General features: G+C 34.9%; 1 protein-coding gene across 4 annotated transcripts in view; it reads right to left on the bottom strand.

Moving 5' to 3' along the window:
• Positions 1–19,301, bottom strand: part of ERBB4 (erb-b2 receptor tyrosine kinase 4) — a 1,424,132-nt gene that overhangs the window by 288,652 nt on the left and 1,116,179 nt on the right. For all 4 annotated transcript variants that reach the window (XM_056807930.1, XM_001369059.5, XM_056807929.1 and 1 more), the window contains exon 17: positions 8,808–8,940. In XM_056807930.1, the coding sequence (XP_056663908.1) occupies positions 8,808–8,940 (133 nt within the window). The remainder of the gene's footprint in view (positions 1–8,807; positions 8,941–19,301) is intronic.

Raw genomic sequence — 19,301 nt, 5'->3', positions numbered from 1 at the left:
GGTTTGCTGGTAAATATTTAACAACCAGCTCCCCAGGAGGGGGAAAAAATGTTCACATCAGACACTTTTCAGATTAATTTGCATTATTTCTTTTTTCTCCATCACTTATTGAAGTCTAGACAATTTTGATAAAATAGCAAACCATGCCTAGATTTGTAGCATTTGCTGATTTCTGAGGTACAAAAGTTCTTACTAAAAATTTACCAAAAGGCTCTTCAGTGGGGAGCTAGGTGGTGCAGTGGATAGGGCTCTAGTCCTGGAGTCTGGAGGACCTGGGTTTAAAAGGCTCTTCAGCGTGACCTTCCCCAGACCCTACTATAAGACTTTGCATTTATCCTCAACTTACGTCTTATTATTGTACCCCCCAAATACCAGTCCTTTTGGTTCTTTCATATTGACTTCACTTTCCCCTTCAGATATATATGTTTAAAATATGATAGGCATGCCACTGAAAATTTTTTTTAAACCTTTACCTTTTGTCTTAAAATCAATATTGTGTATTGGTTCCAAGACAGAAGAGCAATAAGGGATAGGCGTTGGAGGATAAGTGACTTGCCCAGTATCTCACAGCTAAAAAGTGTCTGAGGCTGGATTTGAACCCAAGACCTTTTTATCTCTAGCTTTGATTCTCAGTTCATTGTGCCATCTAGCTGCTCCCCATTGAAACATTTATACAACTCAAGGAGAAAAAATAATTTTAAAAGCAAATTGCCAAATGCATCCCACAACATGCAGATTCAATTAATTCAATTTAATTAATTCAATTATTTATCAATATATCAATAATAAATCAAATTAATTCAAATAAATACAGAAATGGGTGTAGCCATTCTTTGAGTTTAGTCATTTAACCAGGTCTGAATCTTCTTAGTTTTGACCACAACTCTTCATCTTATCCGCTAGAAGAGCATGAGAGAAATGGCATAGAAGAGAAATAGCAATGTTTCTTTAAATGTGGAATGAAAGGGACTACACTTTAAATACAGACAAATAGCCTGTCCTATTTCAGTGTAAGGAAAATAATTAAGGGTTACTCTTTCTCAAATTGCTTTGAAACCACCACCGCATTTCAAAGTGTCTGTTTACAAGGCTAAGTGTATTGTGTCTTTCCAGCATGGGTACTATTATCATGCTTCTATGAACATCGCGGTCTACTTCATTTGGCAGGCAGGCTCCTGTGTGTAGGTAAGTCTATCAATAGCTGGGAATCACTTTGTAGAGAAAATGTATAATCAGAAACTTTACGCCTAATCTTGAGCTGCTGCTGAAACGGTTTGATATGGTAATTTCCCCCTGTGGGGTTCGTCTTCTCTCCTAATCATGCCAGTAAATGATAGCATCATGTAGCCAGATTCCTTTGCACCTCTCACTGAGACATGAATTGTGATAGATGAGATAATGTATACAAAGTGCTTTGTAAACTCTAAAGCACTATGAAACAGTTTTTACTGTTAAAATGATTGGAACATCAACAATAGTAGTAGTTTAAAAATGCTAATTTACCTGCCTGAGGTCCTTCCAGTAAGATTTCTGAAGCTAGATGTATGTGTGGATTTCTTAATGTTTTAAATTTTTTTTTTACATTGAGATATAATTTTTAATAATTGCTTTCTGATATTTGGGATTCATATTTTATTTTGCTCTCCTCCCCCTCCCTTCCCCTAATACATATAGATTTTAATTAAATATACATATACAGAGAGATGTAGATATCTATCTTTAATATAGATTGATTTATTCATCTATAGTATGCACACCAATATCTTTATTTAAACAAAGGAAAGGCTTTAGCTTCCCAGATCCTTTTCTATTTCATTTGTACATTTCAATTGTTAAAAACAAAACAAAACAAAACCTCTGAAAAATACAAATAACTCAATGGTATAAGACTGAATTCTAAATATTTGAAGCAACAAACTCATAAAGAGCCACCTTAACATTATGTTAACTGTACAGTGAATCAGCCTCTAAGTGAAAGAGCCCCCTTATTTGGATGCAGGAGCTGTTTGGGTATAATTTGTAGGAAGATTTTTTGTTTATTTGTTTTTACCTCTTAATATCAGGCTATGTTATTCTTAGATTATCTGTATACTCCTTGATCATACATATGATTATTTTTCTTGTTTTAACAACAACTACAACAACAACAAAACCTCTTTTAAAACACAATTCCTTTTGGACTTTGAATGACCTAAACATACCTGATGATTTGGACTTGAAACCTATCTCGACCACTTTCTGTGAGTGTGTCCTTGGCCAAGTGACTTAGATTCTATGTACCTCAGTTCCTCATTTGTAAAATAAGGCAATTAGACGAGATAACCTTTTAGTACTAACTATATGGCCTTATGAATATCTTGTTATGTAACTGTGATAACCAAATGTAAATGGGTTATCATTGGTCCTGTTGGAAGGATTATCTTTCCCTGAGAAACTGAAGTATAAACAAATGAGATAATATATATTGTATTTTATAAACTTAAAAGTATAGCATCCAATAATAGTTTCTTTTCTATGATGCTATACAATTTGCCGAATGCTTTCACACATATTATCAAATTCAGTGTTCAGAATTACCAACTGTTGGGGTAGAAAAGTCAAATATTATTCCCATTTTACAGAAGAATAATGAAATTTTCCGAAGATACACACTAAATGCCTAAATACTATAAGGAAAATGAATGGCTCTATTGATATCTCTAGGTGAGCTATTGAATCCTGTTTTATTTGTCTTTGTTGATACTTATTTAACAAATCTATAAGTAAATGAGATCAGGCAAGTCAGGAAAAAATCATTTAGATAAATTGAAAAAGATACAATATCCACTTGAAACCACGTATATGTAGCTTTATGGTCCATTTTTAGAAAAAATATCTGCAAATGTATCTAAGTGCAAGGAACAAGGTCTGGAATGAAAGAGCTTCCAGGGGAAAGTAAGGCATATTTTGAAATTTCATTTACAAGTTAGCAGCAAGTCACATTATCAGCTACAATGTCAATGACTCCTTCTAAAGAACTCTCTCTGCAGTTTAAATACAGTTCCAACAGGGGGTAGTGGTGATTCACAAGTATGTTTTTTTTTTGAGATAAGGGGCATAAATTTCTACACAATGAATCATTATTAAGTAACTGTGTAGGTCATTATAATTATTAAATTAAGTGATAGGGAAGAGACCTGTGACTGCTTTGGAATAAGGAATTATTGGGTAAAGAAATTTCCAGTGCTGATATAGATCAGCTCTTTCTTTATAATTTATGGTCTTTCATTGTCTAGAGCACTGACAATTTTAGTGACTTGCCCAGGGTCACAGAGCCAGGGTCTATCAGAGATAGAACATATATGATCATGATTATTACATCATATGGTATTGATATTTAAACTCTGGAACTTAACATCACATGTTAATTAGTACTAACTATATCATTATTTAATAATTAAGAGAGTCAACCAAATGACAGTAGGCAGAGAGTTGATCTATGAGTCAGGAAGACTTGGTTTTAAGTGCTGCCTCTGGAAGTGGGCAAGTCATTTGCTCTTCAGTTTTCTAAGCAGCTATAAATTACAGATAAGGTACTAACCCTTCTCTGGTCAGGGCACTTAGGGGGTTTTTGCCCCTTTCCTCTCCCCAGTCTCCCGCTGCCATGGGAGTTCCTTATAATACTGAAATCACAGTCCTAATCCCTATCCTAATAATAATGATAATGTCACATATTAATTATTAATAGACTATATACCTTTTCCCCTTTTAGAATCTACAAACTAGAGCATGGCCTTAGAGAGATACTTTCTGTTCTTATTCAGCAACTTGGCTCTGGCCTTACACCCAGCCAATCAACCTCACTTCTAATCATATCAACACCCAAATTTTTTTCTGGCAATTAAAAGCATTTAGCTTCCTTATGACTTTTTGTTACAGTTATTAATTCTATTCATGAAAATATTCACTGTGACTGACATATATATATAATATATATATATATGACTTTTTTACATAAAAATAGTATTTCTTGTTAAAAACCATAAGGATGTGTTTGTTTGGCAATATAATGTACCTTTTAAGAGGGATCAAGTTTCATATATACTCTGTTAGCTGTTTCACTTCTCCATAAGAGCTGGTCTTCTTTTTTGAAATCTAAAAGCCTTCATATGACTTTAGAGAGAGACCTTTTTTTTTTTTCTTAGCCATCTACTTAACTGGGGCCCTAAACCCTGGACTAATCAGGTCTGTCATTCATCACCAAGCTGCTTCTCTGTAGGGAATTGACTCACTGACTGCCCAGAGCTGATCAGGAAGGTATCTCCTCGCCTCCAGCATGCCAGCTATGCTGCCCCAGTGCATGGCCAAGCAAGACTAAAATAGATCTGCTTGAAATGTTTATATATCTGAGCAAAGTTAAAGGTAAACTGGGTGGCCCGAAGCAAAATTCTGGAGTAGGTGAAGCTGGTCTTTGGTGCCTCTAGTCACCTCTTTTTCCACTTGTCATCCTTAGTGCTCAGCATCCCTTAGAGGTGAACACCAGCTAATCTGGGCTGCTGCTACTACATATCTATAAGAAAGTGGGAGCAATACTGCCTGGGATGCCATTTCTGTGGGAGTAGAGGAAGAGAAGTGGAATGTGCTAGAAAGGGATAGTCAGATCGTCAAGTATGTATGTAATCCAAGAGCTGGAAGAACTCAAATGGTAGAGAAAACAGTTTGGATTAGAGTACAGCATATTCTACTCTGGATAGCAGAGGAAAGCAGCAAACAACCCCTGCCCCACTGCAAGTCTGTTGTTTCAGGGAATGTAGCCTGGTATGAGGTACAAAAACAGAATACTACTACATGTCAGTCATTATTCTAGAAATGACCATGTGTCCAGATTTTTTAATATCCTAGAATTAGGGTATTCTCTTTGTAGGGTACAGTCTTCTGTGCCACAGCTTTTCTTCCTGCTGTAATATGAGAACTATGAAAACAATAGAATGGACTTCTGGTGTGTGGGATTCCAACCAGACTATGGCATGGTAGAATCTCTCATTTCCTCCATGAATCTTTTCTTGATACATTCAGCTTTTATTTTCTTCCCTGCCTCTACTTCTTCCACTTCTCTCTTTCCCCTGTCTCTGTCTCTTGCCCCAATTGCTTTTCCCTTCCCTCTCCTCTTCTTCCTCTCTTTTGTCTTTCTCCTCTCTCTCCCCTTCCCTTCTTTCATTTTGTCTTCTTTCTCTCCTTATCTCTCCTTCCTCTCTCTCTTTTCTCTCAATCCTTATTCTTCTTTCTCTCCATCCTCTCACCCATCTTTCTCCCTGCTGCACTGACCCCCAACCCCCTTTCCCTCTCCTGCTCTCATTTCCCTCCCCCACCTACATTTCCATTTTCTCCCTCTCCCTCTCTCTCTCTTTGCCTCTTTGGGGACAGACTCTTTACTTTTTATCTTGCTGTCCCCAGTACCTAAAACATTATCTTTCATAGAGTAAGGTTTAAGGAATGATGAATCGAGTTAAATTACAAGTAGATTTCTGGTTCTCAGTGGGTATGTATGGGGTATGAAGATTGGGAAAGATAGACAAAGAAGCCACATTATCCAAAGGTCATTCTAGTGGTCATTCAACTTGCTCTCTTCACTGCTTGGGCATTCAAGTCTAAACGGTAGGCATGCAGTCTGGGAAAAGCCTGGAATAACCCTCCAAACCCTCATTTACTGAGAATCAAGAGAACAGTATAACAATAGGCAAATCAACAAGCATTTATCCTGGACCAGGGAGATAAAGTGATTATAATGGAAAGGAAGGCAAGTTCTGGGAGTTGAAGTCTAGGTTACCTTTTCAAATTTCAAATCACTAAATATCTGCAGTTCTTGGTCCTTCATTTTCTTCATCTAAAAAGAGGAACTTTAACTAGATGTTCAATGAGGTCTTTTTCAGGTCTAATATTTTGAACTTCCATAGAGAAAGGATTAAGGGAAAGAGATTTGATCACTTATTTTACTTGTAAATCAGTGAGTTATTTCCCCCCTTGACTCCTATTTTTTCTCTTTTTTAAAGATTCAGTACTTTTATGGCCCATTTCCTGCCCAATTAGCCAAACACTACTTTGCTATCAGTCATTATACAGAGATCTAGCTCCAATTATTGGTTGTGGGTAAAGGAGCATGCTACTCTTAGTTTCTAGGATCTAGAATTTTTAGCCCCTGATGAGAATCCTGTCCTCCCATTCAGCTGACTCTGTTCCTATTCAACCATCTCTATCTTTCAGTCCCTGAAAACTCAGAAGTCAGAGATCCATTATTCCTCTCCTGTCATATTTTTTTCTCACTTTCTGGAACAGGCATCTCACAAACCATCCCTATCTATACTTCTTATCCTTTTCTTTCCTTTGAAGGACTATTATGATTAACCCCAAATCCTTTTTTCCAGAGATGTCTTCACCAAAAGAACCAGATCTACCTGTCCAGTAGGCTGAGGCAAATCTATCAAGAGGTTGTACTAAGTTCTTCAATTCAACATGTCAAAAATAAATTTATCATATTTATTTTAAATCTGTCCTTTATCCGCTGTATAATTTCTTAATTTCAAGTTATACAAAATTAGTAAAGACCATATATTATTTCATTTTGTAGACAGATATCATCTGGTTTTTGTTGTTTTTCAATCCTTTTCAGTCATAACCCACTCCTTGTGACCCTATCTGGGACTTTGGTGGCAAAGATTCTGAAGTGGTTTGCTATTCCTTCTCTAGCTCACTTTACAAATGTGAAAACTGAGGTAATTAGTATTCAGTGACTTGCTCAGGTTCACACAGCCAGTGAGTACCTACCAGCAGACCTTTACTCAGTAAATGAATCTTCCTGATTCCAGATCTGGTACTTTATCCAGTGTGCCATCTAGCTGCCCTATCTGCTTTAACCTCCTATTACACTGTAAGTCCTGTGAGGGTATGAGCTCTGTCTTAGCTATATTTCTATCTCCCATACCAGCATTTAGCTTAAAGTGGGGACCTAATAAATGCTTGCTGGATTGAACTTTCTTGCCACTGGTAGTCTCAGGGTGTTTTCTATCTTAAGCTCTTCAACACCACAAGATAGGAAAGAGTAGCTAGGAAATGAACTTCTTAAGATGAAGAACATAGAGACGTTAAAGACTGAAAATCTTGAAGGAGGAAGACCATCTGGGGTCTTCATTCTTGGGATAGGATGAAAGGAAGCAAAAAAGAATAATTACTGAGTAATACATTTCAGTATTGCTTTGTTTTAATAGAGCGGTCTCTTTATGTGCAAATATTTCTATAGGAGAACTAAGACTAGAAAGAGCAGAACTATAAAAAACTTAGTTATGAGAATAATGACTAACTACAGTTACAAATGTGATTTGCTTGTCATTTACATATGACTAGATCACAATTATGCACATCATCCATGCCTACTAGATTTGTTTTGCTATCAATTTTTCTTTATTAAAACACTAAACACTGTTTGTGTAGGTGATGGATTTGTATACAATTAAAAATTGCAGAGGAGCATTGTTGGACTTTTGAGTCAGATTCCTATCTCTTTCCAACATTTTTTCCTAGCACAGTCTTCTCAAAATATATTAAAGCCACAGTATGAAATTAATACCTTATCGATAGAAATCATTTCCAACATGTTTTTCCAATAACACTGTTTGATAATTGGCCACCACTATCTCACATCTAAGGATTTTAATAGACCTTGACTTTTTATTCCACATATAATGAATTTTCTGTTATTGGTTTTACATAATTATTTCCCACATTTATTTAGTAACCATTTTGAGATAATTAGTTTAATATTTGTACAAATGGAGATTTTGAGCCTTTGGACTTCATCCCCCAGAAGTCCCTTAGTATTTCCCAAAATTCCCTTTTCCTGTGTCCCCGCATTTTGTGTGATTGTATTTAAGTGGCTGTAAGTCCTTCCTCTTCCTCTCTTGGACCTGTGACCAGGCTGAAGTCAGGCAGTTCTTTTGTTTTAGTTATTATTAATAAAACTTTATAAAATATAATTTTTACTTATTGATGATTAAATTAAAAACCCACATGTTGTAAAGTCTAAACATACATAGGTTATTAAACTGAATTTTAACTGATCTTAATTCACTTGGTTGAAGGAAGGGAATTCCATATTAATTTTGAAAATAAAATATGATAGTAATTCTATTCATCAGATAATTATCACATATTTATGTGCAGGGCATTGTACTACATTTTGGAAGATCACTATAAAAGTAGAAAGTGTACTGGCTCTTGAGAATGAGGATCTAGGTTCAAATACCGCCTATGCCTCTTCCTGACTAAGTGACTTTTGTATAAGTCACTTAGTCTTTCTCTATCTCAGTTCTCTCCTTTATAAAATGAAGTAGATGAACCTGAGGGCCATTGACATTCATTTCTGTTCTACCTCTATGATTTTATGATTCTGAAATCCATGCTGATAACTATAAAAATAGTTAAGAGTATCTCTTCATAATCCTATTTGGATATTTCTTGGCTAGGAAACTAGAATTTTTTGCCATTTCCCTTCTCTAGCTCATCTGAAATAAGAGAAAACTGAGGTAAATAGGGATTAGCCAAATTGTCCAAGGTCACACATAAAAAGCATCTGAGGTCAAATTTGAACGCAAGTCTTCCTGAAATCAGTCTCCAGCATTCTATCTACTGTACCACCTAGCTGCCTAATTAAGATTATTACATAAGTACAACCAGAGAGCCACATAGCATCATGTGCTGTAGGTATATGCGGAAAGATCTTAGCCCAGAGCCCATAACTAACTGTGTGTTGTACTAAGCTGAAAGTGAAATCTCACCTCTGTCTCTAGAAACCTTCTCAATGCTCTCTTCTTTTTGATGCTCTTGCGTCGAACATACACAGCAAATGTCAGGCCCACAATCACCAGGATGAAGAGTCCACCAATAACTCCTGCAGCAATCAGGGGAGTTCTATCGACCAGAATACAAAAACTTTAAGTAAGGAGAGAAGATTGAACAGAGAGCGGAGGCATGCATTAAATTAACCACATGGAAAAGTATGCTTTTTGTAAATCATAAATTCAGTCAGTTAGAAGAAAAACAGATAAAATAACACATAAGGACTGTGATAAGGGCTTTCATTTTCACACTCCCAAAACATCTTCATTTCAATATTTTTCTAAAATGCCATGCACATACAACCAATTTTCTGGAAATGGGTAGGCACAACATGCAGTTTGATGACAAATGTAAAACTGTAATGGCAGAATGAGAAAAATATTCCAGAAATGGTGCCAGCAGACGATTTTAAATTGAGTTTTAGAGTCAACGATAGCTTTCCTCAAAAGAAGGGAAAATAGAGTTTGAGAACATAGACAACTAACTAAAAAGAACACTAATATATTATCATTGAACACTTCATAAGAACATCAGCTCTCATACGTGATTGTTAATGCCTCTAAGTATTTCCCAGTGGGTTCTAGGGTCTTTCAATCCATGAAGATAGAAGAGATCTCAAATCTTTAGTATTTTATGGTACAATACTAGATACTAGAAGATGTTGGCACCATAAGAGTCAGGATAAGGAAGGAAAAAGGATGAAAAGGGACTAACACAGAAGCTCATAGATTTCCAAAACATAGGAAGTAGAGTCAGACTCTACTAGAGCAGAAAGAGAAATGAGAGACTATCTGGTAAGATGCTCTGAGAATAGAATCATATTTGGACATTTTTTATGGTTTTCAGGAAAGAAGAAATTCAAATCCAAAATGAAAAAGAGTCAGAGTAAAAAATCATGAAGGAGCCACCCATATCTCTCATGGGTAGCTCATGATGTATATGATTCCCCAGGGCAGGTTAAGGTAGGAAGACACCTTTTGATTGAGTTATCATTTGATACAAACCCTCCCCTTTAGTTCCCAGTACAGTATTCTTTCTGATTTCAATTGTTTTTTATTGTTTTCATTTCCTGTCCTAAATGTTTAGAATTAAGAACACTATAAACCCTCTATAAAGGATGGATCACACTATGTCTTTCTTTTGTAATATGTAGTGTCTAGTGAGTTGATTTAGTAGATAATGGATTGTACTTAGAATCAGGAAAACTTGAATTTAAAGACTGCCTCTGACACTGGCTGTGCTACCTTGGGCAAGTTAATTAATCTCTCAGCCTCTGTCTTCTCACCTGTAAAATAACAATAATAATGGCACTAGCCTTGCAGAATTCATGAAAGGATAAAACTGGATAAAATAAGGAGCTATAAAAACCTTAAAGCACTATATGAATATTATTATTTTTTGCCAATTCAGTTTAAGGCTCTTAATAGATATGTTAAAAGTTATCTTGATATCAAATAAGTTGATGTCTATTTTAGTGGTAATAAATAAAATGAATTCATAAATTTATAAGTTTTTTTTGATGTTATAACATATTATTTTCTATCCTTCTCTGAGGTACATTTATGTTTTCTAAAAGCTGCCCCCAAACGTGGAAACTAAGTCAATAAAATTATCTCTTATTTTAGAACACATTTTTTCTTTCTCAAAGTTGTATCAGAAATATTGCTAGTGGATTACAGGGTAATTTTTAGATTTATTAAATACCTTTAAAAATGAGAGTTTATCTCATCATTACAAATGGCAGTCTTGTGCCCTAACGATTGTTTTGTTGCCTTATAGAAACAGAGAAACTGAAAGGCACTATCAATTCTGAAGGACATTTTCTGACAGATAAAAGTAGAAAGTCTAACACAATCCAGCTACAATTCAGCGACTAAAGGGGATTTTTAAAAGGAAAAAATATATAATTGCATTATATGTAATATTAATATTAGATGATAGAACTGTGTGTATATATATTTTATGTCCTTATACATGAATGTATACAAGTACACACATACACACCAGAAAAACCACACTAGGTTAAGAGCACATGGCGATCACTATGCTAAAGTAGAGTCATATTTTCAGGAATAGAATTTAAAGAAGTATTTAGGATAATTCATTATAGATTTGCAGATTGAGTATAATATTTAGTTACACTGCTAAAAATTACCCTGGAATGTCAATTTAGCAGAAATCATTGGAAAGATAATGATTTCAGGGCAGGTAGGTGGCTCAGTGGATTAAGAACCAGCCCTGGGGACCAGAGGTTCAAATTTGGCTTCAGATACTTCCTAGCTGTGTATGATCCTGGGCAATTCACTTAACCCCCTTTGCATAGCCCTTACCAATTTTCTACCTTAGAGCCAATACATAGTATTGATTCTAAGAGGGAAGAAAAGGGTTTAAAAAAAAGTAATGATTTTCCAAGACTAATTTGATGGTCATTAAAGTCAGTTGAGACAAGAAACTGATCACTTTTATTTCAATTTGAACCAATCTCTAAAGCTTTTGTGGTTTACTCTCCAATCTGAATTAAAAAGAAATAGAGTGTAAAAAAAGAAATGAAGTACTGTGATATACAAAGAAAACAGTAAGTGGGGTCCAAAAATGAGTTCAAATCTTGGCTCAGACATTCACCAGTCACATGACTCAAAGAAGGCATGTTAACCACCATGGGTCTTTATTTTTTATATATAAAGTGGGAAATATAGTTTATGGCACCATCTTCTGCTCAGAGTTATTTTGATAAAAACATTTTGAAAGTTGTAAAGAGCTATAAATAAATATTTCAAAGTCATTCTCATGACAAAAAATGTCTTCCTACATTTTAATTTTTTTTTTAAAGACAGTGGAAATAGGCAACATATTTAGGTTTTAATGTAGTTTTACTCATTCTTGAAGAATTTGGAGACTTGTTATTGAAGTGATTCCATTGCTTATCCATGGGCATTGGAATAATGAAATTCACAAAAACCTGTTAGACAATTTCAGTCTTTCCCTAACTAATCTTGATATAAAATAAGCCTAAAAGGACCTGTATTCATTGCCTGACTTGGGTTTTAACATTTTTCATTCTAATATCTCTAGTTGCCTACAGAGCATCCACATATCCAATTTAATAAATATACCTAGACTGATAGATCCAGCATTTATTAAGTACTTGTTATGTGTCAGGCATTTTGTCAAGCATATAGATATAAATATGGAGATATAAACAAAAGGAAGAAAAAAGAGTTTTCATCTCCTTAAGGAGCTTATATTCCAAAAAGAGAAGGAAATGATAAAGAACTGGAAAGATGTGGGAGGGTAAGATAGAACCAGTAGCATGATGTGGAAATGGCTGAGAAATAGAACGAGAACCTGTTTCTGGGGACGGTAACATGAAAATTCATCTGGCAGATCTATGGGACCCAGGAATAGAGGATAAGTTTGTTACAAGGAAGAAATGAGGATCACAGCTGGTCTGTAAGTGGCATGATAAAATGAGAACTGAAAGGTATGAAACCTCACAATGGTCAATGAGTCAGTCAACTAGCAATCATTAAGCAACTTCTGTGAGCCAGACATTATGCCAAGTACTAGAAATACTACTATAAAGAGGGGAAAAAATCCCTGCTCTCAAGAATCTCATAGTCTAATGGGAAAGTCAACATGCAAGCAACTATATGTACACGATTTATATGCTGGATATGTTGGGAATAATCTCAGAGGGAGGAAATGAGCCTATAAACTGCGCAAGGCTTTTAGCAGAGAGTGTGACTTTTGCTGAGACTTGAACAGAGACAGGAAAGTCAAGAAGCAGAAATAAGGAGATCGATCTTATTTATCACTATCCCTCCAAATCTGTGCTTCTTCGAATGTGACTTTTCACTTCTGCCACTCACTACAGTGCCCTTCACTTCCCATGTTTAAAATCTTAATGTTATAAATAATAGTTTGACTATCAAAAAGTAATATCTTAATTGTTATCAACAATGCAAGAACCTAGGACAGCTCAAAGGGATTCTTGATGAAGAAGACTATCTACTACCAAAGAAGGAACTGATGGAAGTTGAATGCATATTGAAGCATACATTCTTCTCTTTATTTCCTACACAAATTTTTCTCTCGTGTAAGTGATATATAACTTCTTTCACAACAAAATGAACATGGAAATATGTATTATATGATAACAGATGTAAAACCTATGTATCATAATACCTGTGATGTTGGGGAGGGAGGAATGGTGGAAGGAAAGGAGAGAACTTGGATCTTAAAATGTCAGAAAATAATTATGGAAAAATTATACTGTTATGTAATTTGGAAAAAAAGAATGAAAAAAAGTTTAAAAAAATCTTAGTGTAGTATTTGACTTTTCCATCTTCTTCACCACATATTCAGCTAGTCACTAAGTCCTATTAATGCTGATATCCAAATTAACTCTCACTCACTCACCATCCTCTTTTTCTACTGCTATCACTCTAGGATAAGTTATAGTCTTCTAATGAATCTTTTTCTCCACTACCTCTCCCCACTCTAATTTGTAACATCCTTTATAACTTCCCAAGCAAATCTTTTTTAAGGAATTCGCATGAAAAAAATCTGCTCTCATAGAGGAATAATGTTCCTTCTCTCAAAGTAGCTGGTGGTTCAGTGGTGGACAGAATGCTGGGTCTAAATTCTGAAAGACATGAGTCCAAATCTGGGCTGACACTAAGTGTATGACTCTGGGCAAGTCATTTAACCTATGGATGCTCCAATTTCCACAACTATAAATAGTGATAAAAATAGTACCTATCTCTCAATGAATATAGTGTCTGTCATATAGTAGGCATTATATAAATGTTTACTTTCTTTCTTTGTCCTCTTCCTCTGCTCAAGGATTTCTCACTGCATCACAATTAAAAAATAGATTCCTCTTTATTATTCAAGGACTTCTCCAAGCTGATACCATGTTACTTTTCCAGGCTTATGTCATTCTATTTTAGTCCATCTCTTCTATTCTTCATCTAAACATGAAAATTCTCTGTATTTCACATAATTCATCCATTTTCTGGTCTTTCCATTATTGCTCATGATGTTTGTCATTCTAAAAATTTCCTGCCTCTTTCTCTTCATTTGTTGAATTCTTATTAAACATTTCAAGCTTAGTAAAAATATTATGGCTCCTACTTAACATTTCCTGATCCCTTTTCTTTCTTTCTTTCTTTCTTTCTTTCTTTCTTTCTTTCTTTCTTTCTTTCTTTCTTTCTTTCTTTCTTTCTTTCTTTCTTTCTTTCTTTCTTTCTTTCTTTCTTTCTTTCTTTCTTTCTTTCTTTCTTTCTTTCTTTCTTTCTTTCTTTTTAAAACCCTTACCTTCCATCTTGGAATCAATACTGTGTATTGGCTCCAAGGCGGAAGAGTGGTAAAGGCTAGGCAATGGGAGTTAAGTGACTTGCCCAGGGTCACACAGCTAGGAAGTGTCTGAGGCCACATTTGAACCCAGAACCTCCCATCTCTAGGCCTGTCTCTCAATCCACTAAGCTACTCAGATGCCCCCCTCCATCCCTTTTCAATAACAACATTTTTCCTTCAAGGTTTCTCATAGCACTTTGCTTTTGTAGCTCTAGTAGGCATTAATTATGTATTATTTCTGTTAGAGTTACTGTATCTGTACACATGTCATATCCCTTTGTTAAGCTTCATGATAGTATGGAATATATTTTACCTGAATTTAAAATTTTCCCCAGTGCTTAGCATAGTGCTTTGCAGACAAGTGACACGATTTCATCCGACTCCCCAAGGCAACTGTTTTAGATGTTTTCTTCTCTTAGACCACCTTATCAGCCTCTCTACAAAGAACCTCACTTCACATTTCACTGAAATATTAGAAGTCCTTAGCTTTCTCCTCTCTAATGGTATATCTAAAATCACCTCAGTATTATCTACTATTCTCTCATTTAATTCTCTCATTATCTCTGAGTAAGAGGTATCCTTTAATTCCGTCAGTACCAAATTACACGGTTGTGTCTTTGATCCCACTTTCTCAGTCAAATTGTTCCAATAATCATCCCCTCTCTTTCTCAGATTTTCATTCTCTCTTTTCATGATGCTTACAAAAATGCCCAGATTTCCCTCAACTTGTGTGTGTGTATAATAGTTTCACTTTCTTTCTACCACTGTATATCTTTCTTCTCCTTTATAGACACTCCTAGAAAACACTAGCTTTATTTTTATCTATTTCTCAATTTTTACTCAGTTCTTAACCACTTCAAATATGAATTTAATTCTTTTAGCTCCATTCCCCCACACCCACATCCATGATTCAACTGAAATAATTGTCTCTCAGGTCATCAGTAATCATTTTATTGGTAAATCCCATTGATTTTCTTAAATTTTGTCCACTTATCTGTAGCAATTTACACTGTAAAACATCTTCTACTTCTAGATTTTTCTCCTTCTACTTCTAGATTTTTCTCCTCCTCATTTTTAGTCAAACTATTATGTTGGGGGTTGCTTCCCTCATTTCTGATAGTTCTTCTGTAGTTTTTTTTGTAGGGCATTTTAAGAGGTTCCTAAAGAGTTACCTCTTTCAAGAAGTGTGTCCTGAGAGTCACAGTTGTTAGCATCCTATTTCTCATGCAAAACACTTTGCATTTATTCATATTAATCCTTTAATTTCTTAACTATGATATTGTGAATATATTGCATCTCCCCAATAGAATGACTGCTTGGTGAGTATAAGCACTATCTTGCTTTTTTTATTTGTGTTCTCAAAGTCTAACACATTCAATGACACTTAGTAAGCACTTGATAGATGGTTACTGATTGATTAGTTAATAAATATCAGTAGAATTTAATTATCTTTCTCATGTTCTCATGTAAGTGCAAATCAGAAAGAGTAGAATCTGAGCTTATTTATTCAATAGAAGGTCTCAGAATAATTGTTTTTTTTTAAATAATAAAATTCAATTACTTTGCCAACAAAATATCTTTAGGAAGAACAAATATTGATGAAAATAATTCTAATTAACATTTTATTGTTGTAGGGCAAGATTTCATAATAAGTGGCTATGAACTTATTTCTTAAACTATTTCTATATCGATATTTCAATATAATTGGTTTCTTTTTTAATTGTGTGCATTTAATTTATGTATTTAAAACATACTGAGAAGAGGTCCATTGTCTTGACCTGACAAAGAGGGATCTTTGACCCAAGAGTTGAGAATCCCTCTTCTAGAAGCTCTTCCTTAAACATTTACATTTGGTTATAGTTTGTTTAAATAGGCTCTTGGTTGGACAGCTCCCTGTCCACTTTTACAGTCTAAGTATTCATGCATAAATCCATGCATTTTCTATTCCTTGAAAATTTAGTGTCACTAAGATATTTAATTAGCCTTCTTCCTGATACCATTAACATTATGTCCCATAAAACCAGACTGATCTAAAAAGTTGATAATAGTCTAATTGCATAAAAAACCCTATATATTCCCTTTAGTTCAGATGATACTTGAAATTTTTTTACCTGCAGAACAGACACCCATTTTTCTATAATGCCTTTCCTGAAAGCAAAAGATGTAATTCTTGACCCCAACAGACTCTTTGGATAAAGAGAAAAAAGAAAGAAAGAAAGAAAGAAAGAAAGAAAGAAAGAAAGAAAGAAAGAAAGAAAGAAAGAAAGAAAGAAAGAAAGAAAGAAAGAAAGAAAGAAAGAAAGAAAGAAAGAAAGAAAGAAAGAAAGAAAGAAAGAAAGAAAGAAAGAAAGAAAGAAAGAAAGAAAGAAGGAAATAAGGAAGGAAGGAAGCAAGAAAGCAAACAAGCAAGAAAGGAAGGAAGGAAGGAAGGAAGGAAGGAAGGAAGGAAGGAAGGAAGGAAGGAAGGAAGAAAGAAAGAAAGAAGGAAGGAAGGAAAGAAGGAAGGAAAGAAATAATTTGTTTCCTCAGTTAGCAATACAGGTCTAATAAAGAAAGATAGAACAAGGTTCCCTACTCAAATTCTATACAACTAAATAAGTAGAGTAAGACATTAGAAATAGTTTACTGTTTTTTAAGGCCCTTAGAGAATCTTTTCTCTTCATGGATTTCCACACTTAGATGAATGTTTCTTGGGGGATAAAATACAGGACTCCTTGACTGTTCTTTCATTGTTTCAAGTTGTGAGGGTGGTAGCCAGAATTACTAGAGCTCTTTTGTAGTTACAGAAGCAGCAAAATAGAGCTAGAAATCTTCCCACAAAGTCCCACTGTTAGTAACTAATATTAAGATGAAGGACTCTGAATCACAAATGCACTTTGCTAATTCATTTCAACAAGTATGCTTTAGCATTAATTAACAGCCTCTATTTTAGTATTAGTTGTTTAATGTATTCACATGAAGGCAACACCAAAGAAATATACTTTCTCTTAACCTAGATAGAATTATCTAACTAAATTACTTATATGTAAAATTACTTGTTCAATATATTTCATCCTTTTGAAAGTTATTGATACCACACATGACAATAATTTATATCATACTATTTGTTGGTCTAGTGAAAGTCACTGGCATATAATAGAACATACTGTGGATTTTATATCACGAAAGGAGGGGATCCAAATTCATCCCATCCCACTTATTTATCTGACTCTGGACAAATCACTTAATGGTTTTTGTTGTTTTATCTTCAAGTTCCTCATCTATAAAACTGTTATTACAAAATTTGTAGAATTAATCTCCATCATGAGGATTAAATGAGATTCAAATCAGTATCTAAAATAATGTATTTCCAGTGTGATGCTAACAAGTTAGTCAATCTCTCTAGGGCCCTGATGGTGAACCTATGCCATGCATCTCAGCACTGACACATGTAGCCATTTTCAATGACACGTGGCTACATGCAGCTACATACAGAGAAGTATGGGGTCACATGCCAAGAAGGATGTTTCATCCTCAGCTCCTGCATGGCCAGGTGCAGTAACTGAGGATAAAACACTTGCTGTAGTGTAGTGTAGACATTCTGTACCTGAGGACTGCAGACCAAAACAACAGAACTCTGGCCCAGAGTATCTAGTTCTGGGACTTCCTGTTAAGCCAAGATCCAATCTTTGACCTTACTTCCAGCCAGCAGAGCAGGAAGCAATGGTATGCCGCAGGGGATGTATCTCTGAGGGCCCTGTGATCACCATTACCAACAACCACATAACCATAGCTACCTTCATCCAATCTACTGTTCTGGAGTGTCGTAGATTTCTAATTGACCATCATTACTGAGATAAGTGAGGGGGAGACTGGGAGAGGCAAGGTCCTGTGCTATGGGTGCCACTTGGAGAATCAAAAGGAGTGCCACTATGAACAGGAAATTTGAAGTGTTTGTAACCAATTACCAGACCTTTTAGCACCCTAAAAAATATAGCAATGACTTTACTGACAATCTTTCCCTCTACATACTTTTGTGAGACCTTATTCTCAGCATTAAATAATATCAAAAGCAACAAAAGAAACAAATGGACAGATGAAGTTAATAGTGTTTGCTTGGGTTTAAAGTGTACAAAATACAATTCAATTGATTTAGCCAATGAAATTCAGCAACAAAAAAAGTCACTAATAGGCAGCTTAGTTAAAGAATTCCCCCTCTCCCTCACTTATCTTAGTTCACGGCACGTCATACAAGTTAAATCTTATCAAGATGAACAAAAGGAACTGACTGACAGATGAACAAAGAAGTCACTAAACAGGTAAGTTAAATAATTAGTTTTTGGTTTATTAAATACAGTTTTATATTACAATTATACATTTTTGTTATTGAAACTATAAATATCATGAAATTGTATTTTTTCTCAAAGTGACACATTAGCCAAGTTATGCTCGTTTTTTTGATGAATTGTGGCACACCAAGCAAAAGGTTGCCCAAAACTGCTCTAGGATCCATGCAAGTCTCAAAGACTATAACTAGAAGAATAGTTAGAAATGTCCATTGGAAAAAGGAACTTTCTGGAGTGGGAGTCTATTCCCTCAAAGAGTACCCTATGCTAATGAGATCATGCTTATATATTATGCTTATTCTTATGTTAATAATGTTTTTTTAAATGCTTTATAAACTCTAATATTCTATACAAATGTAATCTAATTTCCATCAAGGCAGGGAGCCTTTTTATAATGGGGATATAACAGGGCCTGGAAGGGGTACAGATTCTAACTTTGCCACATACTAATTATGTGGCCATAAACAACTTTACCTCTCAGTGAACCAGACAACTCTTTAAGGCTACAAATTACAGATATTTTGTCGATCTGCATTCCTGGGGGAACTTCCATACTCTGACTGCCCAGAATAGATGAAGTCACTGGATCAGATTTTTTAGGCATCAAGGTCAATATTTCTGTGTCTTTATAAAATAAACACAAACACATATGCATGCTGAACAGAAAGTAATATTATATATATATATATATATATCCATTACATATACCCAGACACATATAAACATAGGTAAATACCTTTATATATCTCT

The sequence above is a fragment of the Monodelphis domestica genome, chromosome 8 (assembly GCF_027887165.1).
Source record: "Monodelphis domestica isolate mMonDom1 chromosome 8, mMonDom1.pri, whole genome shotgun sequence".
In the NCBI taxonomy this organism is placed as follows: Eukaryota; Metazoa; Chordata; class Mammalia; order Didelphimorphia; family Didelphidae; genus Monodelphis; species Monodelphis domestica.
This window is presented reverse-complemented; position numbering and strand designations above follow the sequence as displayed.